This window comes from Scyliorhinus torazame, chromosome 17 (genome assembly GCF_047496885.1).
Source record: "Scyliorhinus torazame isolate Kashiwa2021f chromosome 17, sScyTor2.1, whole genome shotgun sequence".
Taxonomy (NCBI): Eukaryota; Metazoa; Chordata; class Chondrichthyes; order Carcharhiniformes; family Scyliorhinidae; genus Scyliorhinus; species Scyliorhinus torazame.
Window position 1 is genome coordinate 178,571,703 of NC_092723.1, and position 25,961 is coordinate 178,597,663.

General features: G+C 50.8%; 1 protein-coding gene across 1 annotated transcript in view; it reads right to left on the bottom strand.

The window, feature by feature from the left end:
* LOC140393491 (syntaxin-binding protein 4) overlaps positions 1–25,961 on the bottom strand; it is an 85,911-nt gene that overhangs the window by 45,225 nt on the left and 14,725 nt on the right. The window contains exons 2-6 of the mRNA XM_072479817.1: positions 17,890–17,963; positions 9,217–9,312; positions 6,858–6,927; positions 4,983–5,057; positions 729–814 (exon numbers count right to left, since the gene is read on the bottom strand). Of these exons, the coding sequence (XP_072335918.1) occupies positions 729–814; positions 4,983–5,057; positions 6,858–6,927; positions 9,217–9,312; positions 17,890–17,963 (401 nt within the window). The remainder of the gene's footprint in view (positions 1–728; positions 815–4,982; positions 5,058–6,857; positions 6,928–9,216; positions 9,313–17,889; positions 17,964–25,961) is intronic.

Consider the following 25,961-nt stretch of genomic DNA (forward strand, 5'->3'; position numbering starts at 1 on the left):
TAAAATCTGCTCCCACTGATGATGGTGCAACCTGGGCCCCATGAGTTCAGGGCGGATACAACTTGGAAAAAGGTCAGAATTGTTATATTGAGGGCCTTGAATGCTGCACTGAAAGAATTATCTACTAGCTATTTAAGTACATTTAAAATGCAAACCTCAGAATGTAAAGAAAGTGTTTTGCAATACTTACCTGTGCTAGGTATTGCCTCAGTCAACGCGGAAACCTTGACCAATCTGGGTCATAGAGACATAAAGCTTTACAGCAGAGAAAGAAGCCCTTTTGCCCATCGTAGCTGTGCCAGCCATCAAGCAGTTATCTACTCTAGTCCCATTTTCTAGCACTTGGTCCGTGGTCTTTGTTTAAATGATCTCAAAATGAGTTTGCTCCAAACCTCCCAGTATCCAGCACCAAAGCTAAGTGGGAGACCTTCGCGACTCACGACAGATTTTACTGTGTGACAAACTTTGGAAACACATCATAAAAAGAACAGAGAGCAGCGGCGCAGTGGTTAGCCCTTCAGCCTCACGGCGCCAAGGACCTGGGTTCAGTCCCGGGTCACTGTCCGTGTGGAGTTTGCACATTCTCCCCGTGTCTGCGTGGGTCTCGCCCCCACAACCGAAAGATGTGCAGGGTAGGTGGATTTGGCCACACTAAACTGCCCCTTCATTGGGAAAAAAAAGAATTGGGTACTCTAAATTTATTTCTGAAAAACAACAATGAAACTCACCAGTTCCCTGTAACGTGGGGGAATTTCTTGCAGATCCTGTACTACTTCGGGATCCATAGTTTGCTAATAATTCTGAAAATTCTCTCCTGCTCAAAATGAAAAGAGATTCCGATTATCAGGAGTACAGTACGTTCGCATCCACAATAAATTAGTCATAAAACTATTGAACTGTAATTTTTGAATAGATTTCCGTCAGATATTTCAGTTGTGGTGTTATAGCTGATGATCGTTGGTGGTACCCTTACCTCTGAGTCAGAAGGTTACAGGTCCAAATCCCACTCGATACAATCACAAAATGTAACTTTCAGTGCTGTCTTTCCGGTGAGATATTAAACTGAGGCCCTATCAGTCCTCCCCGCTGGATATAACTCACCTGGCTCCCCAAAGCCTGTCCACCATCTACAAGGCACAAGTCAGGAATGTAATGGAATACTCTCCACTTGCCTGGATGAATGCAGCTCCAACAACACTCAAGAAGCTCGACACCATCCAGGACAAAGCAGCCCCGCTTGATTGCTCCTCCTCCCACAAACATTCAAACCCTCCACCACCGACGCACAGTGGCATCCATGTGTACCATCTACAAGATGCACTGCAGGAACTTATTCAGGCTCCTTAGACAGCACCTGCCAAACCCACGACCACTGCCAGCCCGAAGGACAAGGACAGCAGATACCTGGGAACCCCACCACCTGGAAGTTCAATTCCAAGCCTCCGCATCACCCTGATTTGGAAATATATCGCCCTCCCTTCACTGCCACTGGGTCAAAATCCCAGAACTCGTTTCCTAACAGCACTGTGGGTGCACCTACACCACAGGGAGTACAGCGGTTCAAGAAGGCAGCTCCAGGACGATTAGGGATGGGTAATAAATGCTGGCCTAGCCAGTGAAGCCCAAGCCCCATAAATAAATTCATTAAAAAATCCCATAGCACTATTTTGACACTGGAAATGCTCAACGTATCCCTGAAGAGTTCCTACATCCCCGTAACACGTGGGAGTGCCCAGTTTGTGACTGATCAAAATGAAGAAGCTTCATTTGATGAGTGATTGTCAGACGCAGGTGGGACAGGTGGTGTTTGGTGAATCGGGTAGATGAGTTATTTGGAGGTTTGTGTTCTCTCTCTATCGCCTTGACTTCCCCTCTGTGCATTCCCGAGGGAATGTCTAAGTCCACTCAGTGCCTGCCCAAATTAACTTCCTCCATTTTGATTGATCGTGGGGGCGTGGCCTCTGTTGGTGGGAATCCTGAACTTCGTCAGGGAAGACTTTGGTTCCCTTTCGTGTCCAACAAAATAGTGTCGTTAAGGCAGTAATATATTCCAAGGCAAGAATAGGAGCATTATCAAAAAAAAATTGACAGTGAGCCACATCGAGAGAAAGTAGGGTTTCAGTGAGAAATCCCATGGACAAGCGGCGGGAAGAGAGCGAACGGCGCAACGCCGATAAAAACACAGCTGGGGGACCAGACAATCCTGCCCTTTACTTCTAACCAATAAATAAACACTTTGTTTGTTTAAAGTCTGGAAGAGAATGGCTTTAATACTTGAAAGAATCAGGAGATTTTTGACTGATGCTTAGAGATGCCCCTCTTTGCTCTGTATACCGGTGCGATCAAAGATATTTTTTTGTCCTGGGCTGCACGGTGGCGCAGTGGTTAGCACTGCTGCCTCACGTCGCCGAGGTCCCAGGTTCGATCCCGGCTCTGGGTCACTGTCCGTGTGGAGTTTGCACATTCTCCCTGTGTTTGCGTGGGTTTCGCTCCCACAACCCAAAGATGTGCAGGCTAGGTGGATTGGCCACGCTAAATTGCCCCTTAATTTGAAAAAATAAATTGGGCACTCGAAATTAAAAAAAATATATATTTTTCTCCTTTTATAAGGGGGGGGGGGGGGGTTTATTTGCATCGCTTTTTAAAAATGTCATTTATTCTATTTTTAAACTTTATCCGAAGTGCTTTTGTTTTAATAATAGTCGCAGGGATTTAGGGTCTGGAGAATATCATCATTATAGTCACAGAGGCACATTATTGCTTCTGACCAGGGTCAGGCTGGATTTAACATGATCCTCTACTCGATTTCAGCACAAGAGGTGACTGAGTGTTTAGCCCGTCAACATCTCAAAATGTCTGCATGGGGCATTAACAAAATCAGTCGCACTGGTAAGACTCCGATTGGGCAGATAGACAATCAGTGACAAACGAGTGACGAAAATGTTCATGTGTTCTTAAATAATTCAAAATTCTCAACGCAAATACACTCCCGTGAGAAATGGACTCCACAGGGAAACAAAAACTGATCCATCTGTGGCTGACTAAGGGAGCTAAAGATAGCATTAGATTAAAGGAAGAGGCTTATGACATTGCGAAGAATAGTAGTAAGCCTGAGGGCCGGGCATGTTTTGGAAACTGGCAGAGAAAGAACAAAAAACTGATTAAAAGCAGAGCTTGTCAGAAGAGATAAATGGCACCCCAATTTCTTGACCCCCCCCCCCCGACCTGCCCCCCGGCCCCCTCCCCACAATGCCCCAACTCACCTGTTGGAGGGGTCCTCGAGCCCCCTCCTGCATCCCACCTCATTTGTGCAGGGTGTCTCCGGGCTGGAGCCCCGGCAAGGGCAAAAATGCCATCTGGGCACCTTGGCACTGCCAGCCTGCCACCCTGGCAGTGCCCCCGCCAGTCTTCTGGCAGTGTCGGCAGGGTGCCAGTGCGCCCAGGTGACATCAGCAGCGCCACACCCTGCCCAGATTGCAACCGCCCGCGGGCCACCGATCGCCTGGGAGACCCCCACAAGTGCTGTTCCGCCTGGTCCCTGTTTGTGGGGGCCAGTGCTAAACTGCCTGCTCAGGTAGATGCAAAAGATCTAAGGTCACGAGTTTGAAGAAGGCAGGGGTTTTTTGGGTGTTCCAGCCAGAGTGCCTTTCCCTCAGTCAACAACACAAAGACAGACACTCTGGTAATTAGCACATTGCTGTTCGTGGGACTTTGCTGAGTGTAAATTAGCTGCCGTGCTTTGTACACCACAACTGTGACTCCAATCAAAAGCACTTAATTACCTCAGAACCCTTTGCGAGTTCTGCGGGCTTGAAAAACGCAATAGAAATGAAAGTCTTTCTGTTCTGAAAACAAATATTTTGCATTCGCCTTCAAGCTCAGAACAGGGCTTCAAAAAATTACATGGGAACCAAAGGGCTAACGGGAGTGAGAAATATAATGGCGAATAAGTACTAGAGACACGAACGGAACTAAATTCCGCCAAATCCCCCGGGGCTTGGCCACCTCCGGGGGTTCGTAAACGGTGGCTGCGGAGATAGCGAATGCACTGGTTTGGATCTTCCTAGAATTCCCCAGTCCTGAGGCAGTCCTCGCAGATTGAAAATGTTTATTCAGGACAGGAGAGAGAGTGGGGAAAAGAATACAGGCAACAGACGGATCCTCGGCGTCAGGGCTGATCTGGGAGGCGACACCGCGGAAGAGTGGAGGGGATCCTTATCATCGCGCACCTGCTTCTTGCAAATCCAGCTTTAAGATCTGATTAACGGTGATCTCAATAAGAGGGAAGCTGGCGGCCTCATTTTGCTGCTTTCTGCGGGAGGTTTCTGTCTGCAAATTAGCTTCCTCGATTCCCAACACGAGAACTTAATTGGCTGAAAAGCGCTTGCATCCTCAAGTTATGAAGGCTGCTATCTAAATGCAAGTGTGGTGACCTTCCTTTTACTTTTCAGTTTAAACCGCATAGACTATTGATTCTGGACCCACATTTAGGGATTTGGATTTAAACTGGAATTAGCTGAAAAATTGCTGGAATTTGCTGAAGGAGGCACAAAACTATGGTTGGAGTTCTCTGTTTTGGGACTAGGTGTGGTGGTGGGCGGCTCCCGTGCAGCCTGTCCCATTGGCCAGAATCGGGGGGTGGGGGGGCTGGATCCCGCACCAGATTCAGCGTTTGGAACCTCATTCAATCCCCAGGCTGGGCTGGTAGCTGATGTGCCGCCCGCCATCAGCTGGCAGGTTCAAAGGCCCCTGCCGCCATACTTAAACATCCAGCGGCCACATATCACTCTCTCCAGCCCAGCTGTCTGCACCGGACTGGGTAGGACTCCAGCGATCCAGAGCTCACACAGGTGGCGATGAGGATAAACCCTCCATGTGCTCGTGATACTGATGCATAAAAGGATGACTCAGAATTGGTCGATTTGCATCACCATGATATGTGTGTGTGGGTGGGGGGGGGGGGGGGGGGCTGGCTCTCTTACCTGCCCTGCTTGTCTCTTGCTATCATCAGCCGCATGTTATTGGATGAAGAGGCTGCTCGAAGAATTTCTACCGCACTAGAAATAAGAAAGGGGTGCGTGTTAATACATCGGGATCCACCACACACTTCTAAATACACCACTGGCTGTCAATTATAGAATAGAATTTACAGTGCAGAAGGAGGCCATTCGGCCCATTGAGTCTGCACCGGCTCTTGGAAAGAGCACCCTACCCAAGGTCCACACCTCCACCCTATCCCCACAACCCAGTGACCCCACCCAACACTAAGGGCAATTTTGGACACTATGGGCAATTTAGCATGGCCAATCCACCTAACCCGCACGTCTTTGGGCTGTGGGAGGAAACCGGAGCACCCGGAGGAAACCCGCGCAGACACGGGGAGAACGTGCAGACTCCGCACAGACAGTGACCCAAGCCGGAATCGAACCTGGGACCCTGGAGCTGTGAAGCGTTTGTGCTATCCACAAGGCTACCGTGCTGCCCTTGATTTCAATGCTGTAAGGGGGTGCAAGAAGCTGTGGAAACACAACTCTTTCTCTCTCTCTCTTTTTTCTCTCTTTTTTGCTTCACAATATGGCGGCTGTGGGCTGCCAGTTGGAAATCTTCGTGTCTGCCATAGTTAGGACTTTAATAGGCTAAGTGCCCAACGCAATGGGATAACCTACACGGCATAAAAGCAAATTACTGCGGATGCTGGAATCTGAAACCCGAAGAGAAAATGCTGGAAAATCTCAGCAGGTCTGGCAGCATCTGTAGGGAGAGGAAAGAGCTAACACTTCGAGTCCAGATGACCCTTTGTCAAAGCTTTTCTCCCTACAGATGGTGCCAGACCTGCTGAGCTTTCCCAGCATTTTCTCTGTCGGCCTAACCTACAGGCTATGGGGTCAATTCAATTAGTTCAAATTATAAGCAAAATTCAGCGAATAATTCTGGGATATAAAGCTGCTCTCAGTAACGGCGGCCATGAAACCACTGTCGATTGTTGTAAAAACCTATCTGGGTCACTTATACTCTTCAGGGAAGGAAATCAGCCGTCCTTACCCGGCCTGGCCTACATGCGACTCCAAACCCACAGCAATGTGGTTGACTCTGAACTGCCCTCTGAAATGGCTGAGCTAGCGACTCAGTTCACGATCGATTAGGGATGGGCAACAAATGCTGGCCTTGCCAGCGTTGCCCACATCCCATGAGCGAATAAAGAGAAACATTGCAATTGTTTTCTTATGACCAGAAGACTCTCGGCCACCAGGAAGGCAACAACGTTATTTTTCCTTCACTTAAATTTAGAGTTCCAAATTATTTTTTTTCCAATTTAGGGGCAATTTAGCGTGGCCAATCCACCTAGCCTGCACATCTTTGGGTTGTGGGGGTGAAATCCACGCAGACACGGGGAGAATGTGCAAACTCCACACAGACAGTGACCCAGGGCCGGGATCGAACCTGGGACCTCGGCGCCGTGAGGCAGCAGTGCCTGGGCACTGCCCAGGTGGGCGCCCATTAGAGAGGTTTGGGGTTGGGGGAGGTTCATTTGAGGGAGTTCCCTGGGGGTGGGGTGTCCTGGGACCGTGAGGGGATCCTTGTTTTATTTTAATTTTTTCCAGATCAGGGGGCTGTTTTTAAAGGGCGCTCGGGCCGCAGGTTCCTGATCCTGCCCCCACCAGCGTGACGCCGTGTGATTCGCCTGAAGGTCTGTCTTGAGTATATCGGTCAAAAAATACGGCCGGAAAATCTGCCCGTGCGGCCGGTGGGCTACACACGGCTTTTCCCAACTGAGCTGGCACGTCGTCATAAAAAGACGAAATTGCTGGGGATGCCCACAATTGAGACAATCCCTTTCCTGTCGAAGGGAGTTGTACCTTTCATTTGTCACTCCCACCAGACTGTCACCATTGACCTCAAGAATCTGGTCCCCAGGTTGCAGACGACCTGGAAATTAAGAAAAACATTCCACTTTGAATTAGTGCCAATGAATGAAGTACACTAATTGGGAGATGTCCTGGAATATTGGTGCCGGGGGGGAGATCCTTATTGGAAACGTTTGCAAATTGATTGAAGAAAATGATTAAAAGATCAGTTGAAATGCTAATGCTCGAGATGGGATCTGTGAATTGCGAAGAGGGGTGGAGGGGAGCTTGGACTATTGCAGGACTTATAATCCTGTGTACCTGGGGTTCAGCTCGAAAAGGATGCTGGATGATAATCACACTCGTTTGGAGACACTAAGGACCATCCTGAACAGTCTGAGTCAATTGGCAGGATCGTGGTGAAGACAAATCCTAGCATCAGAGCCAGTACCCGAGAATGGTTCGACACAATGCACTCTGCTCTGAACAAGTGATGGCCCCAGGAACATTAGCCACCAGCCCCACCGATCCGTAAACATGGGAGCAGGAGCAAACCATTTGCCCCAGTCCACCTCCATTCAGTACTGAACTCCTATTTTAACTCCATTTCCTGTGGGCTCCCCAAATTAATTCCCTGAAAGATCAAAAATATATTCTTTGCACTCTAAGGCAAAACTCAACGACTGAATTTACAACATATAGTGGGAGGCAGTGGTGTTGTCACTGGACCAGTAACCCTGTACCCGGGTTTGAATCCCACCACATCAAATGGTGACATTTAAATTCAATACAAATCTGGAATTAAAAGTCTAAGGCTGACCATGAAACTATTGTCGATTGTCGTAAAAATCCATCTGATGATTCCTTAGTGCCATTTAAGGAAGGAAATCTGTGAGGAGGACTGTCACAGAGTACAGCAAAATATAGATAGATTGGAGAGTTGGGCAGAGAAATGGCAGATGGAGTTCAATCCAGGCAAATGCGAGGTGATGCATTTTGGAAGATCAAATTCAAGAGCGGACTATACGGTCAATGGAAGAGTCCTGGGGAAAATTGATGCACAGAGAGATCTGGGAGTTCAGGTCCATTGTACCCTGAAGGTGGCAACGCAGGTCGATAGAGTGATCAAGAAGGCATACAGCATGCTTGCCTTCATCGGACGGGGTATTGAGTACAAGAGTCGGCAGGTCATGTTACAGTTGTATAGGACTTTGGTTAGGCCACATTTGGAATACTGCATGCAGTTCTGGTCGCCACATTACCAGAAGGATGTGGATACTTTAGAGAGGGTGCAGAGGAGGTTCACCAGGATGTTGCCTGGTATGGAGGGTGCTAGCTATGAAGAAAGGTTGAGTAGATTAGGATTGTTTTCGTTGGAAAGACGGAGGTTGAAGGGGGATCTGATTGAGGTCTACAAAATTATGAGAGGTATGGACAGGGTGGATAGCAACAAGCTTTTTCCAAGAGTGGGGGTGTCAATTACAAGGGGTTACGATTTCAAGGTGAGAGGGGGAAAGTTTAAGGGAGATGTGCGTGGAAAGTTTTTTATACAGAGGGTGGTGGGTGCCTGGAACGCTTTGCCAGCGGAGGTGGTAGAGGCGGGCACGATAGTATCATTTAAGATGCATCTAGACAGATATATGAACGGGCGGGGGAACAGAGGGAAGTAGATCCTTGGAAAATAGAAGACAGGTTTAGATAAAGGATCTGGATCGGCGCAGGCTGGGAGGGCCGAAGGGCCTGTTCCTGTGCTGTAATTTTCTTTCTTTGTCCTTTGTTTTGTTTATCCTTACCTAGTCTGGCCTACATGTGACTTCAGACCCACAGCAATATGGCCCAGCAAGCCACTGAGTTCAAGGGCAATTAGTGATGGGCAATGAAGGCTGTCTCAGCCCAGCGACATCAACATCTCCTGAATATCCAAGACTCTCGGGGGGGGGTTCTTTGATTTCTTGGTAACTAGAAGCTTCTCTGTCTGAAGGGTGGTGAGAATGGGTGGGACAGTACACATGCATTCAAAGGAGGCTTGACGAGGGAAAGGGGAGAAGAGGGTCTTGCAGGTAGAGTTGGATGAGGAAGGTGAGAGGAGACTTGAGTAAAATGTCAGCAAGGATTGTTGAGTGAAAGGGTCTGTTCCTGTGCTGTATATTTCATCTAATTTAATGCAATTAAACGCAGTCTCCTACTTCAGCCAGAGATTCCATTTTGTTGATCATGGCTCTGGGGTTTATTTTTCCAACATTAATGACGTTATAATAAAGCAAGCTGCAATTATATTGTAATTGATGTTAAATAATTATCTGAATGTTTAGTCGTGGCGCCATGTTACATTTCATGAACAGTAACTCCTGGCTGAATAATGGTCACTCACCGTCTACTGAAGCAAGGCCACCGGGAAGAATCCTTTTCACATACACTCCATACTCTTCGCCACTCAGTTCCCTTACTCCTCCAATCACCTTGATTCCTGCAACAACAGTTTACTCACACTGAAGCTGTCAATATTCTCAGTTTTGCACATGACATACCGTTAAAGGTGTTGATATCCAGGTTATTTGAACCCTCTTTGAGATGACATTCCGCGATTGCCTTTTTTTTGTTGCAAAAACAACCCCCCGCTGGGTCGGAGAATCACCGGGGGGGGGCGTGAATCCCGCCCCGCCGCTCCGACGCCGGCTGCCGAATTCTCCGCCGCCGGTTTTTTGGCGGGGGCCGGGATCGCGCCGCGCTGGTTGGGGGCTGTTGGCAGCAGCTCCCCCACCCCCCGCCCCCGGCGATTCTCCGGTCCCCGATGGGCCAAGTGGCTGCCCGTTTTTGGGCAGTCCCGCCGGCGTAGATTAGACTAGATCCGTACCGGCGGGACCTGGCTCTGATGGCGGCCTGCGGAGTCCTCGTGGGGGGGGGGATCCGGCACCGGGGCAGGCCCCCACGGTGGCCTGGCCCGCGATCGGGGCCCACCGTTCTGCGGGCGGGCCTGTGCCGTGGGGGCACTCTTTCCCTCCGCGGCGGCCTCTGTAAAGCTCCACCATGGCTGGCGCGGAGAAGAACCCCCGCATGCGCCAGTACACGCTGGCGTTCCTGCGCATGCGCCAACTCGCGCCGGCCGGCGGAGGCCCTTCGGCGCCGGTTGGCACGCGCCAAGCACTCCAGCGCTGGCCTAGCCCCCGAAGGTGCGGAGGATCCCGCACCTTCCAGGCGGCCCGACATCGGAGTGGTTCCCGCCACTCCTTGGCGCCGGTACGGCCCGCCCCGCTGGATACCGGAGAATCCCGGCCAATTCGTTTTTGGGGTTGGCGATGGAATTTACCTGGAAAGGGATGCTCACCTGGTCCCGGAGTTAGGACACTCGGAAGCGATACTTATATTATGCAACATACACAGAATTCATGTTGGGTGTTGGGCGAAATTTCCCGCTCCCGCCGGCAGTGGGGAAAGTGACGGGCAGGGGAACAAGATTTGGCGGGAGGCCAAAGGTCAGCTTCCCGATGCCGGGAAATTAGTTTGGAATCTTGCTCTCCCAAATTTTATGGCGGTTTAAAGGCGGGTCGAGTTTTCCGCAAAGCTATGTGAGAAACCCCATTGATATCTCATGAATGATCATAAAACGGCTAACACACCGGGCTGCACATGGCGCAGTGGTTAACACAGCTGCCTATGGCGCTGAGGACCCATAGAACATAGAACATTACAGCGCAGTACAGGCCCTTCGGCCCTCGATTTTGCGCCGACCTGTGAAACCACTCTAAAGCCCATCTACACTATTCCCTTATCGTCCATATGTCTTTCCAATGACCATTTGAATGCCCTTGGTGTTGGCGAGTCCACTACTGTTGCAGGCAGGGCATCCCACGCCCTTACTATTCTCTGAGTAAAGAACCTACCTCTGACATCTGTCCTATATCTATCTCCCCTCAATTTAAAGCTATGTCCCCTCGTGCTAGACATCACCATCCGAGGAAAAAGGCTCTCACTGTCCACCCTATCCAATCCTCTGATCATCTTGTATGCCTCAATTAAGTCACCTCTTAACCTTCTTCTCTCTAACGAAAACAGCCTCAGGTCCCTCAGCCTTTCCTCATAAGATCTTCCCTCCATACCAGGCAACATTCCAGTAAATCTCCTCTGCACCCTTTCCAATGCTTCCACATCCTTTCTATAATGCTGCGACCAGAATTGCACGCAATACTCCAAATGCGGCCGCACCAGAGTTTTGTACAGCTGCAACATGACCTCATGGCTCTGAAACTCAATCCCTCTACCGAGTTTGCACATTCTCCCCGTGTCTGCGTGGGTCTCAACCCCACAACCCAAAGATGTGCAGGTTAGGTGGATTGGCCACGCTAAATTGTCCCTTAATTGGAAAAATAATTGGGTACTCTAAATTTATTTTAATAAAAGGCTAACACGCTGGAATCATAATAATAATCTTTATTATTGTCACAAGTAGGCTTACATTAACACTGCTATGACGTTACTGTGAAAATCCCCTAGTCGCCACTTTCCGGCACCTGTTCGGTTACACAGAGGGGGAATTCAGAATGTCCAATTCACCTAACAGCACGTCTTTCGGGGCTTGTGGGTGGAAACCGGAGCGCCCGGAGGAAACCCACACAGACACAGGGAGAACGTACAGATTCCGCACACAGTGGCCCAGCGGGGAATCGAACCTGGGACCCTGGAGCTGTGAAGCAACAGTGCTAGCCACTGTGCTACCATGCCGCCCAATCCCCTCCGAATGAAATGCCTCCCAGTGGGAATTTAGAACATCCTGTTTCACGTGCGTACATTGGTGGCGTGCACCTGGCGAAGGAGGCTTCTTCCTGACCCTCAGGTCTGTCGCGGCTGCTTTTGCCTTCTTGCAGATCGCCGTTGGGTGCCAGTAGCCAAACCTGTGCCAAGGCTGGAATCGGTACGCAGGGTCTGGGGTGTGGAAGGGAGGGGCAGAGGGTGGACAGGGGAGGTGGACGAAGGCTGGAAGGAGGATGATCTGGAGGTCCTGGAATGCAGTCTGTGAATGGCTGCCTGGGCGCTGTTTAAATATGGCGGCTGGACTATGAGGTAACAGCGGAGCGGACAGGAGGAGGACCGCCTCATCATGAGGTTCAACGTGCTTCCGGCAGGTGAGCTGAGCAGCACGTGAGCTTACATTCTAAGCGACCCCGCTATCCAGCGGAAGACACGCAATGTTCGCTTACACCACCGGCCCTTAGTCTCCAGAATAGAAAATTCCAGCCATTAATGCACAGTTTCTGTTGGTCAGATATTAAATACCACTGCTTTTTATAGAGGGGATCCCCTTTCTGTGTTTCAAATCATCAATGATACAGGTTTTCAGAGGGTACAACTAGTTAACAGGAGATGTAATGGTTTAGGTATGAGTCAGGGACTTCCAGTGGATAAAGAGTTATCAGAGCAACGACCCACAAACATTCCCTTGGTCTCCCTGAGGTCAACTTACGTTTTTCTCTCTTACAACGGGTGGCATACTTGTGTTTGTTGACATTATCAAACTACTAGCTAAATCACGGGAATGCATGTTTTGAAATGCGCAATTTCAATTTATAGAAAGAAAGATTTGCATTTATATAGCACCTTCCACAATTACGAGGTGTCTCAACAGGGCCGGGGAGAGAGGTTTGTACATGTTGCAATGTACTCGGGGCTCCTGCCTGAAGAATCCTGCTTCAGGCACCAGGAAGTAAGGTTTCATTGTCAAGAGTATATAGATCTTGGGCGCGATTCTCCGATCGCGGGACAGAGTGTCAGCGCCGTCGTGAACGCCGTCCTGTTTCACGATGGCGCGAAAGGGGCGCGGGCACAGCACGGCGCTGGAGTGGTTCACTTCCTGGCGCGCACTGGGTGTGGCGCCAACCCGCACATGCGCGGTGGCTTTACGGAACGCGGCGGCCCCGACGCAACATGGCGCGGGGGTTCTGGGGCTGCACGCGCAACAAAGTAGGCCCAGGCCGTGGGGGGGGGGGGGGTGAGAGGCCGGCCCGCCAATCAGTGGGCCCCGATCGCGAGCCAGACCCCATCGGAGGCCCCCCCCCCCCCGCCCTGGGGACGGAGGCCCCCCTCCACCCCCGCCCTGGGGACGGAGGCCCCCCTCCACCCCCGCCCTGGGGACGGAGGCCCCCCTCCCCCCCGCCCTGGGGACGGAGGCCCCCCCCCACCGCCCTGGGGACGGAGGCCCCCCTCCCCCCTCACAGGCCGCCCCACGACCCTTCGCGCAGAGTTCCCACCGGCAGCGACCAGGGGTGAACGGCGCCGGCGGGATCTCTGCTTTTTCCGCCCGGCCGCTCGGCCCATCCGGGCCGGAGAATCGGCGGCCCGGCCTCGTACAGCGGCCCGCGACCGGTGCCGCGTCAAACGCGGCGGCACAAATGGCGCCGATTCTCCGCACGCACGCGCGCCGGCGTCGGGGCGGCGTGGCGAGGTTGGGGCGATTCTCCGGCCCAGCGCGGGGCTGGGAGAATCACGCCCCTCATAACTGCATTCATACAAAAATGATGGGGTATTGTATGGAGCTGACACCATCTCTGCCCAACTCAGAACGGACTCTGGCTCTGGGTCATGTGCTCTCGTACTTACATCACTGAGTGGGCGATACTGGCCTCAGTTTCACATTAACCCTGTATATACCAGGCTCTACTTCTACCACACTGCTGTAGGAGGACCTGGTTTTGCCTTTGTTGCTACTGGTCGGACGTCCCTCTCCACCTCAAGTGGCCGCCTCTGAATCTGGAACACCCACCCTACACGCCCCTCCGGGACAAGGTTCCAGTGACTGCAGCCCGAGAAACACTCTGCTATTCAACAGCACTTTGCAGATTGGCCGTTTGCAGACTGGGAGGCCATTTCTGTCGTCAGCCGCGATCCTCCCCCCCCCGCCCCTTTCAGGCCTCCCCTCGCTTTATGGAAACCCCCTCCCTCATCCCCCACCCAACCTTGGTGAGGCCCCTGGGAGCCCCCCTCCAATTGGCAAGCCCACCCCCCTCCCCCCTGGGCCTGACCCCTGGCAGTGCCAACCTGGCACTCAGGCACTGCCGGCCTGGCAGCCTGGCAGTGCCACCTGGGCACGAGTTGGGTGACTAGCAGTCAGCCTGGCGTCCGGCGCGGAGTCCAATTTGGGGCTCTCGCGCGATATCCCCCCCCCCCCCCCCCCCGCCCTGGTCTTTGTGGACGCAAAGTTCACTGATTGGCGGGCCTGGGTTCGGAACTCTCACTGGAGACCAATGCTTCAATATCGTGCATTGCAGGCGGAGTGTGGAAGTGTGGAGAGACTTCTGGCAGCAACAGAATGACCCCATCATTCGCGCGTCACTCCTAATTCACTGGTGAGGCTGAGCAAAATGTTTAAATCGTGGACAAAGCCACAGCCCTTCACTGGAGCATCTTCCGTCGACAAGTCCCAAATGGACATATTCCAATGCTAAAATCAGTTGGCGGTCGTACGACCAAAGGGAAAGAAGTGATCAAGTATTTGATTGAATCGACCCTTTCCCTAATACCTGTCAATAGTAAGGACCTGGCAAGTAGGCTAATCGTGACACTGGGGCTGGAAACGGCAGCAGTAAGTGCAGTGGCTTGGAATTAATTATCCAGATCTGGTGATCTGATTTACCTGGTCCATGTGACATCAGGATCATCTGTTTCCTTGTAGGTGCCTAACTGCATTAGAAAGACCCAAGGTCACTCGGGCCTGCTTTGCAAGCAGTCGATGATCGGAGTGATGCGTCATTCACTACAGAGTACCAAAACAATACATGTTCGCTATATTTTTTGATAAGCTGTTATAATGTCGAAGTCTTCCCACGCCCGAACAATGAAATAAATCAAATATTTCTCCATCACGAGGAGCGGTCATCTCACCCAACAATGTTTATTTTTTTGCCATACTCATTTAATCCGCTCTGATTGAAGTTCATGGTTATTATTGGGGGAGACGGTGGCACCATGGCAACTTCACTGGATTAGCAACTTAAAGGCTAACGTCCTGGGGACAAGGGTTCAAAATCCCACCACCACAGCTGTTGGAATATAAATTCAACTAATAATCTGGAATTGGAAAGCTCGTCTCAGTAACGAGGACCGTGAAACTACCGGCGATTGTCCCATCTGCTTTATTAATGTCTTTCAGGGAAGGAAATCTGCCATCCTTACCTGGTCTGGCCTACAAGTGACTCCAGATCTACAGCAAAGTGCCTATTGACTGCCCCCTCTGGAAGGGCTCAATTCAAGGGCAATTAGGGATGAGCAACAAGGGCTGACCCAGTCAGCAATGCCCACACGTCCCATGAAAGGATATATTTTGAAAAAACAAATGCTGTTTGATTTGTAATTCATTTTCATGTTGAGCTTTTTCTCGGTTTCTTTACTGGTTAGACCATGGTGGCCAGTGTGAATCCTTTTCGACCAATTCCCAAGTGGCAAGATTCCAGTCTCGGGGAAGGGTGAACAGAGAGTGCAATATTTAGGATGGAATTAAGGCCTGTCTACCACCTGCAAGACACAAATCAGGAATACTCTCCACTTGCCTGGATGAGTGCAGCTCCAACAACACTCAAGAAGCTCAACACCATCCAGGACAAAGCAGCCCCACTTGATTGGCACCCCATCCACAAACAGACATTCATTCCCTCCACAGTGGGCACCTCTACAAGATGCACTGCAGAAACTTATCAAGGTTCCTCAGGCAGCATCTTCCAAACCCACGACCACTACCATCTAGAAGGACAAGAGCAGCAGATGCCTGGGGGCCCCACCACCTGGAGGTTCCCCTTCAAGACACTCACCACCCTGACTTGGAAATATATCGCCGCTCCTTCACTGTCGCTGGGGCAAAATCCTGGAACTCCCTCCCTAACAGCACTGTTGTTGTGCCTACACTACATGGACTACGGTTCAAGAAGGCAGCTCACCTTCTGAAGGGCAACTAGGGATGGGCAATAAATGCTGGGTCGGACCAGCGACGCCTACCGTAAATGAATTTTTAAAAATCACTCTCTACTGCAGAAGAGCAACCAAAAAGCAAGGGAGGGAGAAACAAGAAGGAACAAAAAAACACAAGCGACCTTTCATCCAAATTGCTCCCAAACCACTGGTAAACAGTTGGCATTTCTATACACTCTTCAAAACCAAATCATTTACAGCTAAGCCCGGCCAACTGGAACACCTCAAGCTGTCCCCTCACCACTTCATTGCTTTTGAATCTCACTTCCTGAGATTATTGGAGTGTCAAATGGGATTTGCATGTTGTACTCATAATGGCAAATCTGGGGTGAAATTCTCCCCCAAAACGGCGCCAATCAGACTGGTAGTGGAGCATTCCGCACCTTTGGGGGCCGAGCCCCGACATTGAGGGGCTAGGCCGGCGGCGGAGGGATTTCCGCCCCGCCAGCTGGCGGAAACGGCGTTTGGTGCCCCACCAGCTGGCGCGGAAATGACATCCCCGGGCGGCGCATGCGCGGGAGCGTCAGCGGCCGCTGACAGTTTCCCGCGCATGCGCAGTGGGGAGAGTCTCTTCCGCCTCCGCCATGGTGGAGGCCATTGCGGAGGCGGAAGGGAAAGAGTGCCCCCACGGCACAGGCCCACCCGCGGATCGGTGGGCCCCGATCGCGGGCCAGGCCACCGTGGCGGCACCCCCCGGGGCCAGATTGCCCCGCGCCCCCCCAGGACCCCGGAGCCCGCCCACGCCGCCTTGTCCCGCCGGTAAATACCTACTTTAATTTACGCCGGCGGGACAGGCAATTTCTCGGCGGGACTTCGGCCCATCCGGGCTGGAGAATTGAGCGGGGGGGCCCGCCAACTGGCGCGGCCCGATTCCCGCCCCCGCCGAATCTCCGGTACCGGAGACTTCGGCAACCGGCGGGGGCGGGATTCACGGCGGCCAACGGCCATTCTCCGACCCGCTGGGGGGTCGGAGAATGACGCCCCTGATTCTTACAAAGTGGCATGTTGGAACTGTCTAGCATGGTGATTGTCGCTGCTTCATTATGACCAACAGCTGAAGTCGAACCAACATCAGATATGCTCTTGAATATAACTTGATGAGGCTAAACTCTTACATTCTTTCTATTACTTGCAACAAGTTGCTGAACATATACACAGCAGAGGTCCCACGTTCAATTCCTGGCCTATGCCAAGCTGCCGTTTGGAGCAGTGAAGGTTTGACATTGGTCTTTGTGGTCCTTGAATGGGAAGGGGCGATATTCCATTTCATGATGTGGGCCCGGCAATGTCTGCCGAGAGTGTGGGGATTTTGGATCAGAACAGAATTGGTATTGGCTGCGGCTCCTGCACGGCTGAATAATCCATGATTAGGGACGGATTTGAATACTCAGCATTTGGTCAAAGTACCAGAGTGATCAGCGTTCGTGGAACCAAACCCAGTGGAAAATCAAACCTTGCAAAGACTCACCGGTCAGGGGAAAAGGAACGCCTTGCAGCCATTTTTGTATGAACAGATATAACCATGGAGGATTTCCCCCTGTGCTATGGATACGAAAATTACAGATACATTGAAAGAGCAGTAAATTTGATTGTGGCTTATAAATTTTCAGAATGTTATGCCTCCATTTGCAATGCAACAAAGTTGTGATTCAACCGCCAGAAAGAATAATAATACCCTTTATTACTATCACAAGTAGGCTTACATTAACACTGCAATGAAGTTACTGTGAAAATTCCCCTAGTCGCCACACTCCGGCGCCTGTTCGGATACACGGAGGGAGAATTCAGAATGTCTAATTCACCTAACAAGCACGTCTTTCGGGACTTGTGGGAGGAAACCGGAGCACCCGGAGGAAACCCACGCAGACACGGGGAGAACGTGTAGACTCCGCACAGACAGTGACCCGAGCCGGGAATCGAACCCGGGTCCATGGCACTATGAAGCAACAGTGCTAACCACTGTTCTACCGTGCTGCCCACAATGAGTGTCATTCATAAATGCACCTGGCAAAAAGCCCTTTCCTTTCCCCGTGAGGTGTTTCTCTTCTTTAACGCAAAGGGAATGTTTTGGGCGTATCACAGGATCACTTACCCAGTCCATTCTCGCAGTCTGTAAAGTCTACACAGAGGACTCTTCGGTCGATTCCATAGGGGCCCAGCAATGTCCTGGAATAGAAGAAACAATTGTACTAAATGAGCACTGACCTGCTGGTGAAAGAGTGACAACTTTAATTTGAGAAGGATTGCCACTGTCGTCCAGAGCTGGTGGATTATGCGGAAGGATGGAGCTGGTGGATTATGCGGAAGGATGGAGTCTCAGACATTAATCTGTACTCTCAACATGGAATTGAACCTTCAGATTCAAATCGATGGAAAGTTTGAAATTAGGCCATCAGAATTGATGCATTTCCAAACATCAAAATCCTCAGTCCTATCATCAAGACCACATTAAAACAGTCACAGCACTTCAAAAATATTTAATTGGCTGCAAAGTGCTTTGGTATCTGTTTAGATCATGACAAAAAGAGGTGATTATTCAGGATTTTGCCAGGAGCAGAGAATTGTTTCATGTTATAACGATATAATACCTCGGGTTTATTTACTGTACAAGACGCAAGCACCGATCACTCATAAGGGATTGGGTAAACACATTTTGAGTTCATTTATTAAGATTAGGCGTATATGAACAGATATACATTAGTATATAGCTTGAAGACTTCAAAGCTGTGTGTGCGTGTGAATGTGTGTGTGCGTGCGTGTGTGCATGTGTGTGCGGGCATGTGTGCATGTTCGTGTGTGCGTGTGCACGCGTGTGTGTGTCTGCGCTCTGCTCAAAGCAAAAATGATACTAAGAGCGGGATTTCTGGCCCTCCCATTGACGGGACCTTCCGGGTCCATCGACGTCGCAGTGGGTTACCCAGCGGGCAGAGCGGGGTGAGCCAAGCAAAAGCCATGGGCGGGATTCTCCGGCCCGCCGTACCCGTTTTCTGGTGCGGCCCCCCCCCCCCCCCCCCGCTGGCAGCGGGGTCCTCTGTGTCGCTAGTCAACCAATAGGGTTTTTCCCATTGTGGGCACCGCCACGCCGGCAGCGGGAAATCCGCGGGCGTGAGTGCGCTGCCGGCGAAACGCAGGATCCCCTCGACAGAGAATCCTGCCCATAGACTTCTGATGACCAGTGGATTTCCACACCTACTGCAGGAAAACCTGACACGGTGGGTGGGAGGGGGGGTGGAAGGGGGATGTTGGCCTAAGCTTGGATCACATGACACATTTCCCTTCCAGTGATGATGTCATCCCTTAAAGACGTATTACAATATTTTTCTTTTCTACGAAGAAAGGTTTTATGTCCGGGATTGTTTTCTTCGGAACTGAGGAAGCTGCGGGGAGATTACATTGAAGTTTATAAAGTTCTGAAGGGTCTCGATAGAGTGCATAAACAGGACCGGTTACCCTTCGCAGAGAGGGCAACCACTAGTTGCATCGATTATAAATCCTTATTGCTTCTAAAAAATACACGGACGTATACCCTAGCCGACAGACCAAGCTGGAAGGTGGGATGGCTCATTTGGGCCGGCACTGAATAATGGGCTGGATGGCCTCTTTCTGCCCTACAAACATCTCTGATTCCATAAATTCATTTCTTCTTTGCATGTTTATTTCTTTAAAATTTTCTTTAGTTGACCCTCAAAGGTTTCCGATTCTCAACTCTTTTCAAATTCCTCCGGACGCATTCTCGCACCACCAGGATGTTATCTTACCCCAGGTGCTGATTCCGTGGGGTTTTTAAAAATCGCTGATTTCGCACCTGAAACCTCAGCTTGGCATTTCTAAGATATTTTTAGACAATCTTTGGCGGTGGTTCTGGAGGTTTAATGGAACGCCGGGATTTGTTAATTGAGGGGCGTTGGCTGCTCACAATTACCATTAAAACTTGGACTAAAATTAACTGCATTCTTCCCAGATCAGGCGCGATTCTCCGGTATCGGCGCGATGTCCGCCGACCGGCGCCAAAAACGGCGCAAATCAGTCGGGCATCACGCCGCCCCAAAGGTGCGGAATCCTCCGCATCTTGGGGGGCCGAGCTCTAACATTGAGGAGCTAGGCCCGCGCCGGACTGATTTCCACCCCACCAGCTGGCGGAAAAGGTCTTTGGTGCCCCGCCAGCTGGCGCGGAAATGACATTGCCGGGCGGCGCATGCGCGGGAGCGTTAGCGGCCGCTCACGGCATCCCCGCGCATGCACTGTGGAGGCAGTCTCTTCCGCCTCCGCCATGGTGGAGACCGTGGCGAAGGTGGAAGGAAAAGAGTGCCCCCACGGCACAGGCCCGCCCGCGGATCGGAGGGCCCCGATCGCGGGCCAGGCCACCGTGGGGGCAACCCCCGGGGCCAGATCGCCCCGTGCCCTCCCCAGGACCCCGGAGCCCGCCCGCGCCGCCTTGTCCCGCCGGTAAGAGAGGTGGTTTAATCCACGCCGGCGGGACAGGCATTCTAGCAGCGGGACTTCGGCCCATCCGGGCCGGAGAATCGCAGGGGGGGGGGGCCCGCCAACCGGCGCGGCGCGATTCCCGCCCCCGCCGAATATCCGGTGCCGGAGAATTCGGCAACCAGCGGGGGCGGGATTCACGGCAGCCCCCGCCGATTCTCCGACCCACGTTCAGATCTTTCCGTGAAGTTCGAAGTCCTGTCTTGGTTTGACGGTTGCATTGTTTTTTCGGCTGTCTGCGCCGAAAAACAGAACCAGACCAAGAAAATTCTGGCAACAAATCTACTGTCTTGCTGCTTTTTGAAAAAAAATCCGCCGGTGCACAGTGGTTAGCACCGTGGCCTCACAGCGCCAGGGACCCGGGTTCGATTCCGGCCTTGGGTTACTGTCAGCGTGGAGTTTGAACGTCCTCCCCAGTGTCTGCGTGGGTTTCCTCCGGGGGCTCCGGTTTCCTCCCCAGTCCAAAGATGTGCAGATTAGGTGGATTGGCCATGGTCAATTGCTCCTTCGTGTCCAAAGGTTAGGTGGGGTTATGGGGATAGGGTGGGGAAGTGGGCCTCAGTAAGATGCACAGATTCGATGGTGAATGGCCTCCTTCTGCACTGCAAGTATGCTGTGATTCTCTAAATAGCTACATTCAGCTGAGACCAGCACATTTCCATAGCCAATAAGAGACTTTGCTGCAACAAGCCCTGTGCTGCATTGATGAAGTCTGGAATAGCCAAAGGCCTGGAAAGAAAGTAGATTCCTCGCACTGTGTCTAGATTTTCAAGTTGGTTGACGTGTACCTGTCCAACGTGCCAAAACCTCTGATTAAAGGTCACAGACAAGAAACGTTAACTCTGTCTCTGGACCTGTGGTGGTGGACAGCATGGAGGAGAAGGTCGCATAAAGTAGTCCCCGGTCCATATAATTGTATTTGACGAAAAGATGTTGAAAGCCGTGAGAAAGAATATTGGAAAGGAGGGTGCAAATGGTAGGCTTTCAGCGGAGACAGAGAAGGTGGCGAAGATCATTGGAAGGAACGATTTGGTGGGAATTCGCCTATCACGGTAGGTACGCTGACGGAGGTAATGGCACTCGAGGCCGAAAGACAATTCGACAAGTGAAAGGCAAGGAAGGGAGATGATGGAGACCCTCAAAACACCTGTTGAGGATGCGCTGGGCCCGATAAGACAGATTGGGAAGGACTTTGGGGTTGGTGAAAGAGCATTGAGAAGTGCTGAAGGGGATGGAGGAGATACAGCAACCAGATAGCCTCGCTGGAAGCTGAGATGTTGGTGGTGGAGGAGAGGAATAAGACCCTGAGGGCGAACGTTGAGGACCTGGAGAACAAGTTGAAGAGGCAGTGCCTCTGGATCGTGGGGCTGCCGTAGGGTGTGGTAGGCCAGGGACCGATTACTTTGCCCAGCTGTTTGCAAAGTTGTTGGGGAGGGATTGCTTTTCAGCCTTTGGGCTAGGATGGGAATGGGGTCGAGTGTGGTGCCTGGGTCTGGTGTGACTGTCTTGTGGGGACCATGAATTGGATCCAATTTGAATTGGTTTTTGGAGCAGGCAAGGAGCTAGATTAGGGGTTTGCCCCTCTCCACACTGAGCCCTGGCTTTGTAACTCTGATAAAGGAATTTTAAAAATGTTGTTGGGGAGGGATGAACAGATGCCCCCTCCCGAGCAGCATTGGGCCCAGCGAACACTGCAGCTGAGGCAACAGGCGAATGAGCCACCATGGGCGGTGATAGTTTGTTTCCGCAGCTACCAGACGAAGGAGCGGGTCCTGAAATGGGCCAAAGAAAACCGGGATGTGAGGTGGGAAGGAAACAGCCTCCGGGTTTATCAAGATGCCGGGGCAGAGTTTGCAAAGCGGTGTGTGGCCTTCAATAGGGCAAAGTCGGTGCTGTATAAAAGCGGAATGTGTTTTGGCGTGGTGTTCCCGGCGAGATTGAGAGTCACCCATAATGCAAAGGATCGTTTCGAGATGGCAGAGGAGGCGGAGGCTTTCGGAGGCAGAGACAAGGCTGTGGACTGAATTGAGAGGGTTTGAATGAGGCTTTGATGGGGTTGGATTGTTTGGGCATGTTTTAATATTTTTGTATGTATGTTTGGTTAACTGGGGTTTATTGTTCTGTATTGGAGTGTATATGTTGCTGGGGAAGTGATGGAGGGGGGAGGGCAAATAAATTGGGGGTAAGGCCCCAGGACCAGACAGGTTCCCGGTGGAGTTTTACAAGACATTTGTGGGACAGCTGGTGCTGTTATTAGCGAGGATGTTCGAGGACTTGGTAACACGGGATTCCCTGCCTGAGATGCTGATGCAAGCATCAATTTCGCTTCTATTAAAAAAGGATAAGGACCCCGTGGAATGTGGGTTGTACCGCCCTATTTCTCTACTTAATGTGGATGCCTAGATCCTGGCCAAGCTGTCAGCACTGATGTTGGAACCATGTCTTCCTCACGTTATTGGGGAAGATCAGATAGGTTTTGCCAAAGGTTGGCAATTTTCATCTAATGTGCGCCGATTGCTAAATGCAGTGCTCTCGCCGTCTGAGGGGCCCGATCGAGAGGTAATCATCTCATTGGATGTCAAAAAGGCATTTGATAGGTTAGAATGGGGTATCCCTTTGTCGTCTTGGAGTGGTTCGGATTGGGGCCTAAGTTTGTGTCTTGGATACAACTGTTGTACAAGGCTCCATCAGTTAGCGTCCACACCAATACCATGAGCTCAGGGTACTTCTAATTAAATAGGGGAACAAGACGGGTGCCCTATGCACCCCTTGAATTAGTCTAGCCTGGTAGGTCCTGTCAAGACCGATCTGCAAAGGTGGGACAATTTTCCCTGTCCGTGGCGGGCAGGGTCCAGTCAATTAAGATGAATATTTTGCCAAGATTTTTGTCTTTGTTCCAGTGTTTGCCGATTTTCCTCCCGAAATCCTTTTGTGGGGGAGTTGAGAAGTTGAGTAACAGGGCGGGCAAGATCGTGGAGATTCTTAGGGCAGTCCTTCAAACGGATAGACAGCCGGGGCGGGGGGAGTGGCCTGGTGTTGCTGAGTCTGACCCCTAATATGGCCACTAAGGGCCAGGGCTCCAGTTCAATCTTCAGAATGGTCGATACGGTGCGAAAGAAGGATACCTAGAACCCCACGAGTTGGGACAAGACCAAAACATGCGCACGTGGTTTCGCTATGTTTTTTTTAAAAAGTGCATGTATAACATTTACCAATGTTGTATTATAATCCCTCTCAAACCCTCGGGCTGCATACCCAATTTCAGCTGGCCTTCTCCCCTTGGGTCACTGTCCGTGTGGAGTTTGCACATTCTCCCCGTGTTTGCGTGGGTTTCGCCCCCACAACCCAAAGATGTGCAGGGTAGGTGGATTGAACAGGCTAAATCGCCCCTTAATTGGAAAAAAAATGAATTGGGTACTCTAAATTTATATATATTTTTTAAAATGTCAGCGTGGGTTTCCTCCGGGTGCTCCGGTTTCCTCCCACAGTCCAAAGATGTACAGGTCAGGTGGATTTGCCATGCTAAATTGCCCCTTAGTGGGGTGGGGCTACGGGGATATGGTGGGGAGTGGGCCTAGGCAAGGTGCTCTTTCAAAGGGTGGGTGCAGACTCAATGGGCTGAATGGCCTCCTTTTGCACTGTAGGAATTCTATGATTCTATGCAGTCATCCAAGTCACTAATGAATAATGGGAATAATTGAGTAATTGAGCTTCTTGAGTGTTGTTGGAGCTGCACTCATCCAGGCAAGTGGAGAGAATTCTATCATTTTTTAAAAATAAATTTAGAATACCCAATTATTTTTTTCCAATTAAGGGGCAATTTAGCATGGGCCAATCCCATATCTTGGGGTGAAACCCATGCAGATACGGGGAGAATGTGCAAACTCCACACAGACAGTGATCCGGGACAGGGATCGAACCCAGTCCTCAGCGCCGGAGGAGAGTATGTTATTATGCTCCTAACTTATGCGTTGGTTGATGGTGGACAGGCTTTGGGGAGTCAGGAGCCTTCAGGATTTCTAGCCTCTAACCTGCTCTTGTTGCTACAGTATTTAGATAGCTAGTGCAGTTTTGTTTCTGGTCAGTGGTAGCCCCACCCCCAGGATGTTGATAGTGGGGGATTCAGCGATGGTAATGCCATTGAATGTGAAGGGAAAGTGGTTAGATTCTCTCTTGTTGGAGATGGGCATTGCCTGATGGTGCAAATGTTACTTGCCTCTTATCAGCCCAAGCCTGAATATTGCCCAGGTTTTGTGGCACATGGCCACAGAGGGTGAATAACGAGAATTATAGCCAGAATGATATCAAACTGATTGTAATCTACAGAATATTTGATGAAATTGCTTTCTGGAGACTGTGGTTCTGTGAATAGTCACAAAAATAACATTGAGCAAACACATGAGCAGACAAAGCAATTCCTGTGAGTATATCTCCATTACTAATACACGTTAAAGTCCTGCATTAGATATATCTTAGGTTTTATAAATAAAAAAGCTTCAGCTTTTAAACAACGCCCTAATGTCAGGTCTTATCTATGAACTGGCCCTTGGGAAGTATGTTTCCGGGGTGTTTATTTGCTGTAACCTGTTTTGATACATGTTTGTAACAAAATGTGGGCAGCACGGTAGCATAGTGGTTAGCATAATTGCTTCATGGCTCCAGGGTCCCAGGTTCGATTCCGGCTTGGGTCACTGTCTGTGTGGAGTCTGCACATCCTCCCCGTGTGTGCGTGGGTTTCCTCCGGGTGCTCCGGTTTCCTCCCACAGTCCAAAGATGTGCAGGTTAGGTGGATTGGCCATGATAAATTGCCCTTAGTGTCCAAAATTGCCCTTAGTGTTGGGTGGGGTTACTGGGTTATGGGGATGGGGTGGAGGTGTTGACCTTGGGTAGGGTGCTCTTTCCAAGAGCCGGTGCAGACTCGATGGGCCAAATGGCCTCCTTCTGCACTGTAAGTTCTATGAAAAAATACATTTTAAAAAATAAATCATGGGCAGGCGAATGATTGACTAAGCTAAGGGGGATCTAATTATTTTGTTACAACAAGTTGAACATTGGTACAAATTGGCTACTTCTGAAATAGGTCTTCCTTTACCTTGTTCTTTCATGGCCTTTGCTCCTTTGTAACAAAAATCACAAATATTGGTCAAAAAACTAATTGGATCCCTCCTGCCACTCCAGCCCGCCCCCAACCACAAAGAACAGAATCCCAAATTATTTTAATTCTAATGAAGTTGTTGTGGTAGTATGTATTAGGGGTCATGTGGGACTGGAAGCCCTAATTTCATTGGCTGACAGATCCCGGGTCCTGGTTGGCCGTTGACCTCTAGCTCCGCCCTGAAGGCGGAGTATAAGAAGCCGGAGTCCTCCCCCGCAGGCCATTCTACTATCGAGCTGCGGGGGAACAGACACGCTTAATAAAGCCTCATCGATTTCACTCTATTCGTCTCTCGGAATCTTTGTGCGCTACAATTTATTAAGCGTGCCTAAAAAGGACCATGGAGCTCAGGATCATCCCGGAATGCCTGAGGATCAGCCCCCACGCAATGAACGCGGCAGCAGCCTTCAAGCACTGGCAGACTTGTTTCGAGGCCTACCTCAGAACGGCCACCGGCCGGGTCACAGAAGACCAAAAACTACAGGTCCTGCACTCGAGGTTAAGCACGGAGATTTTCTCCCTCATCG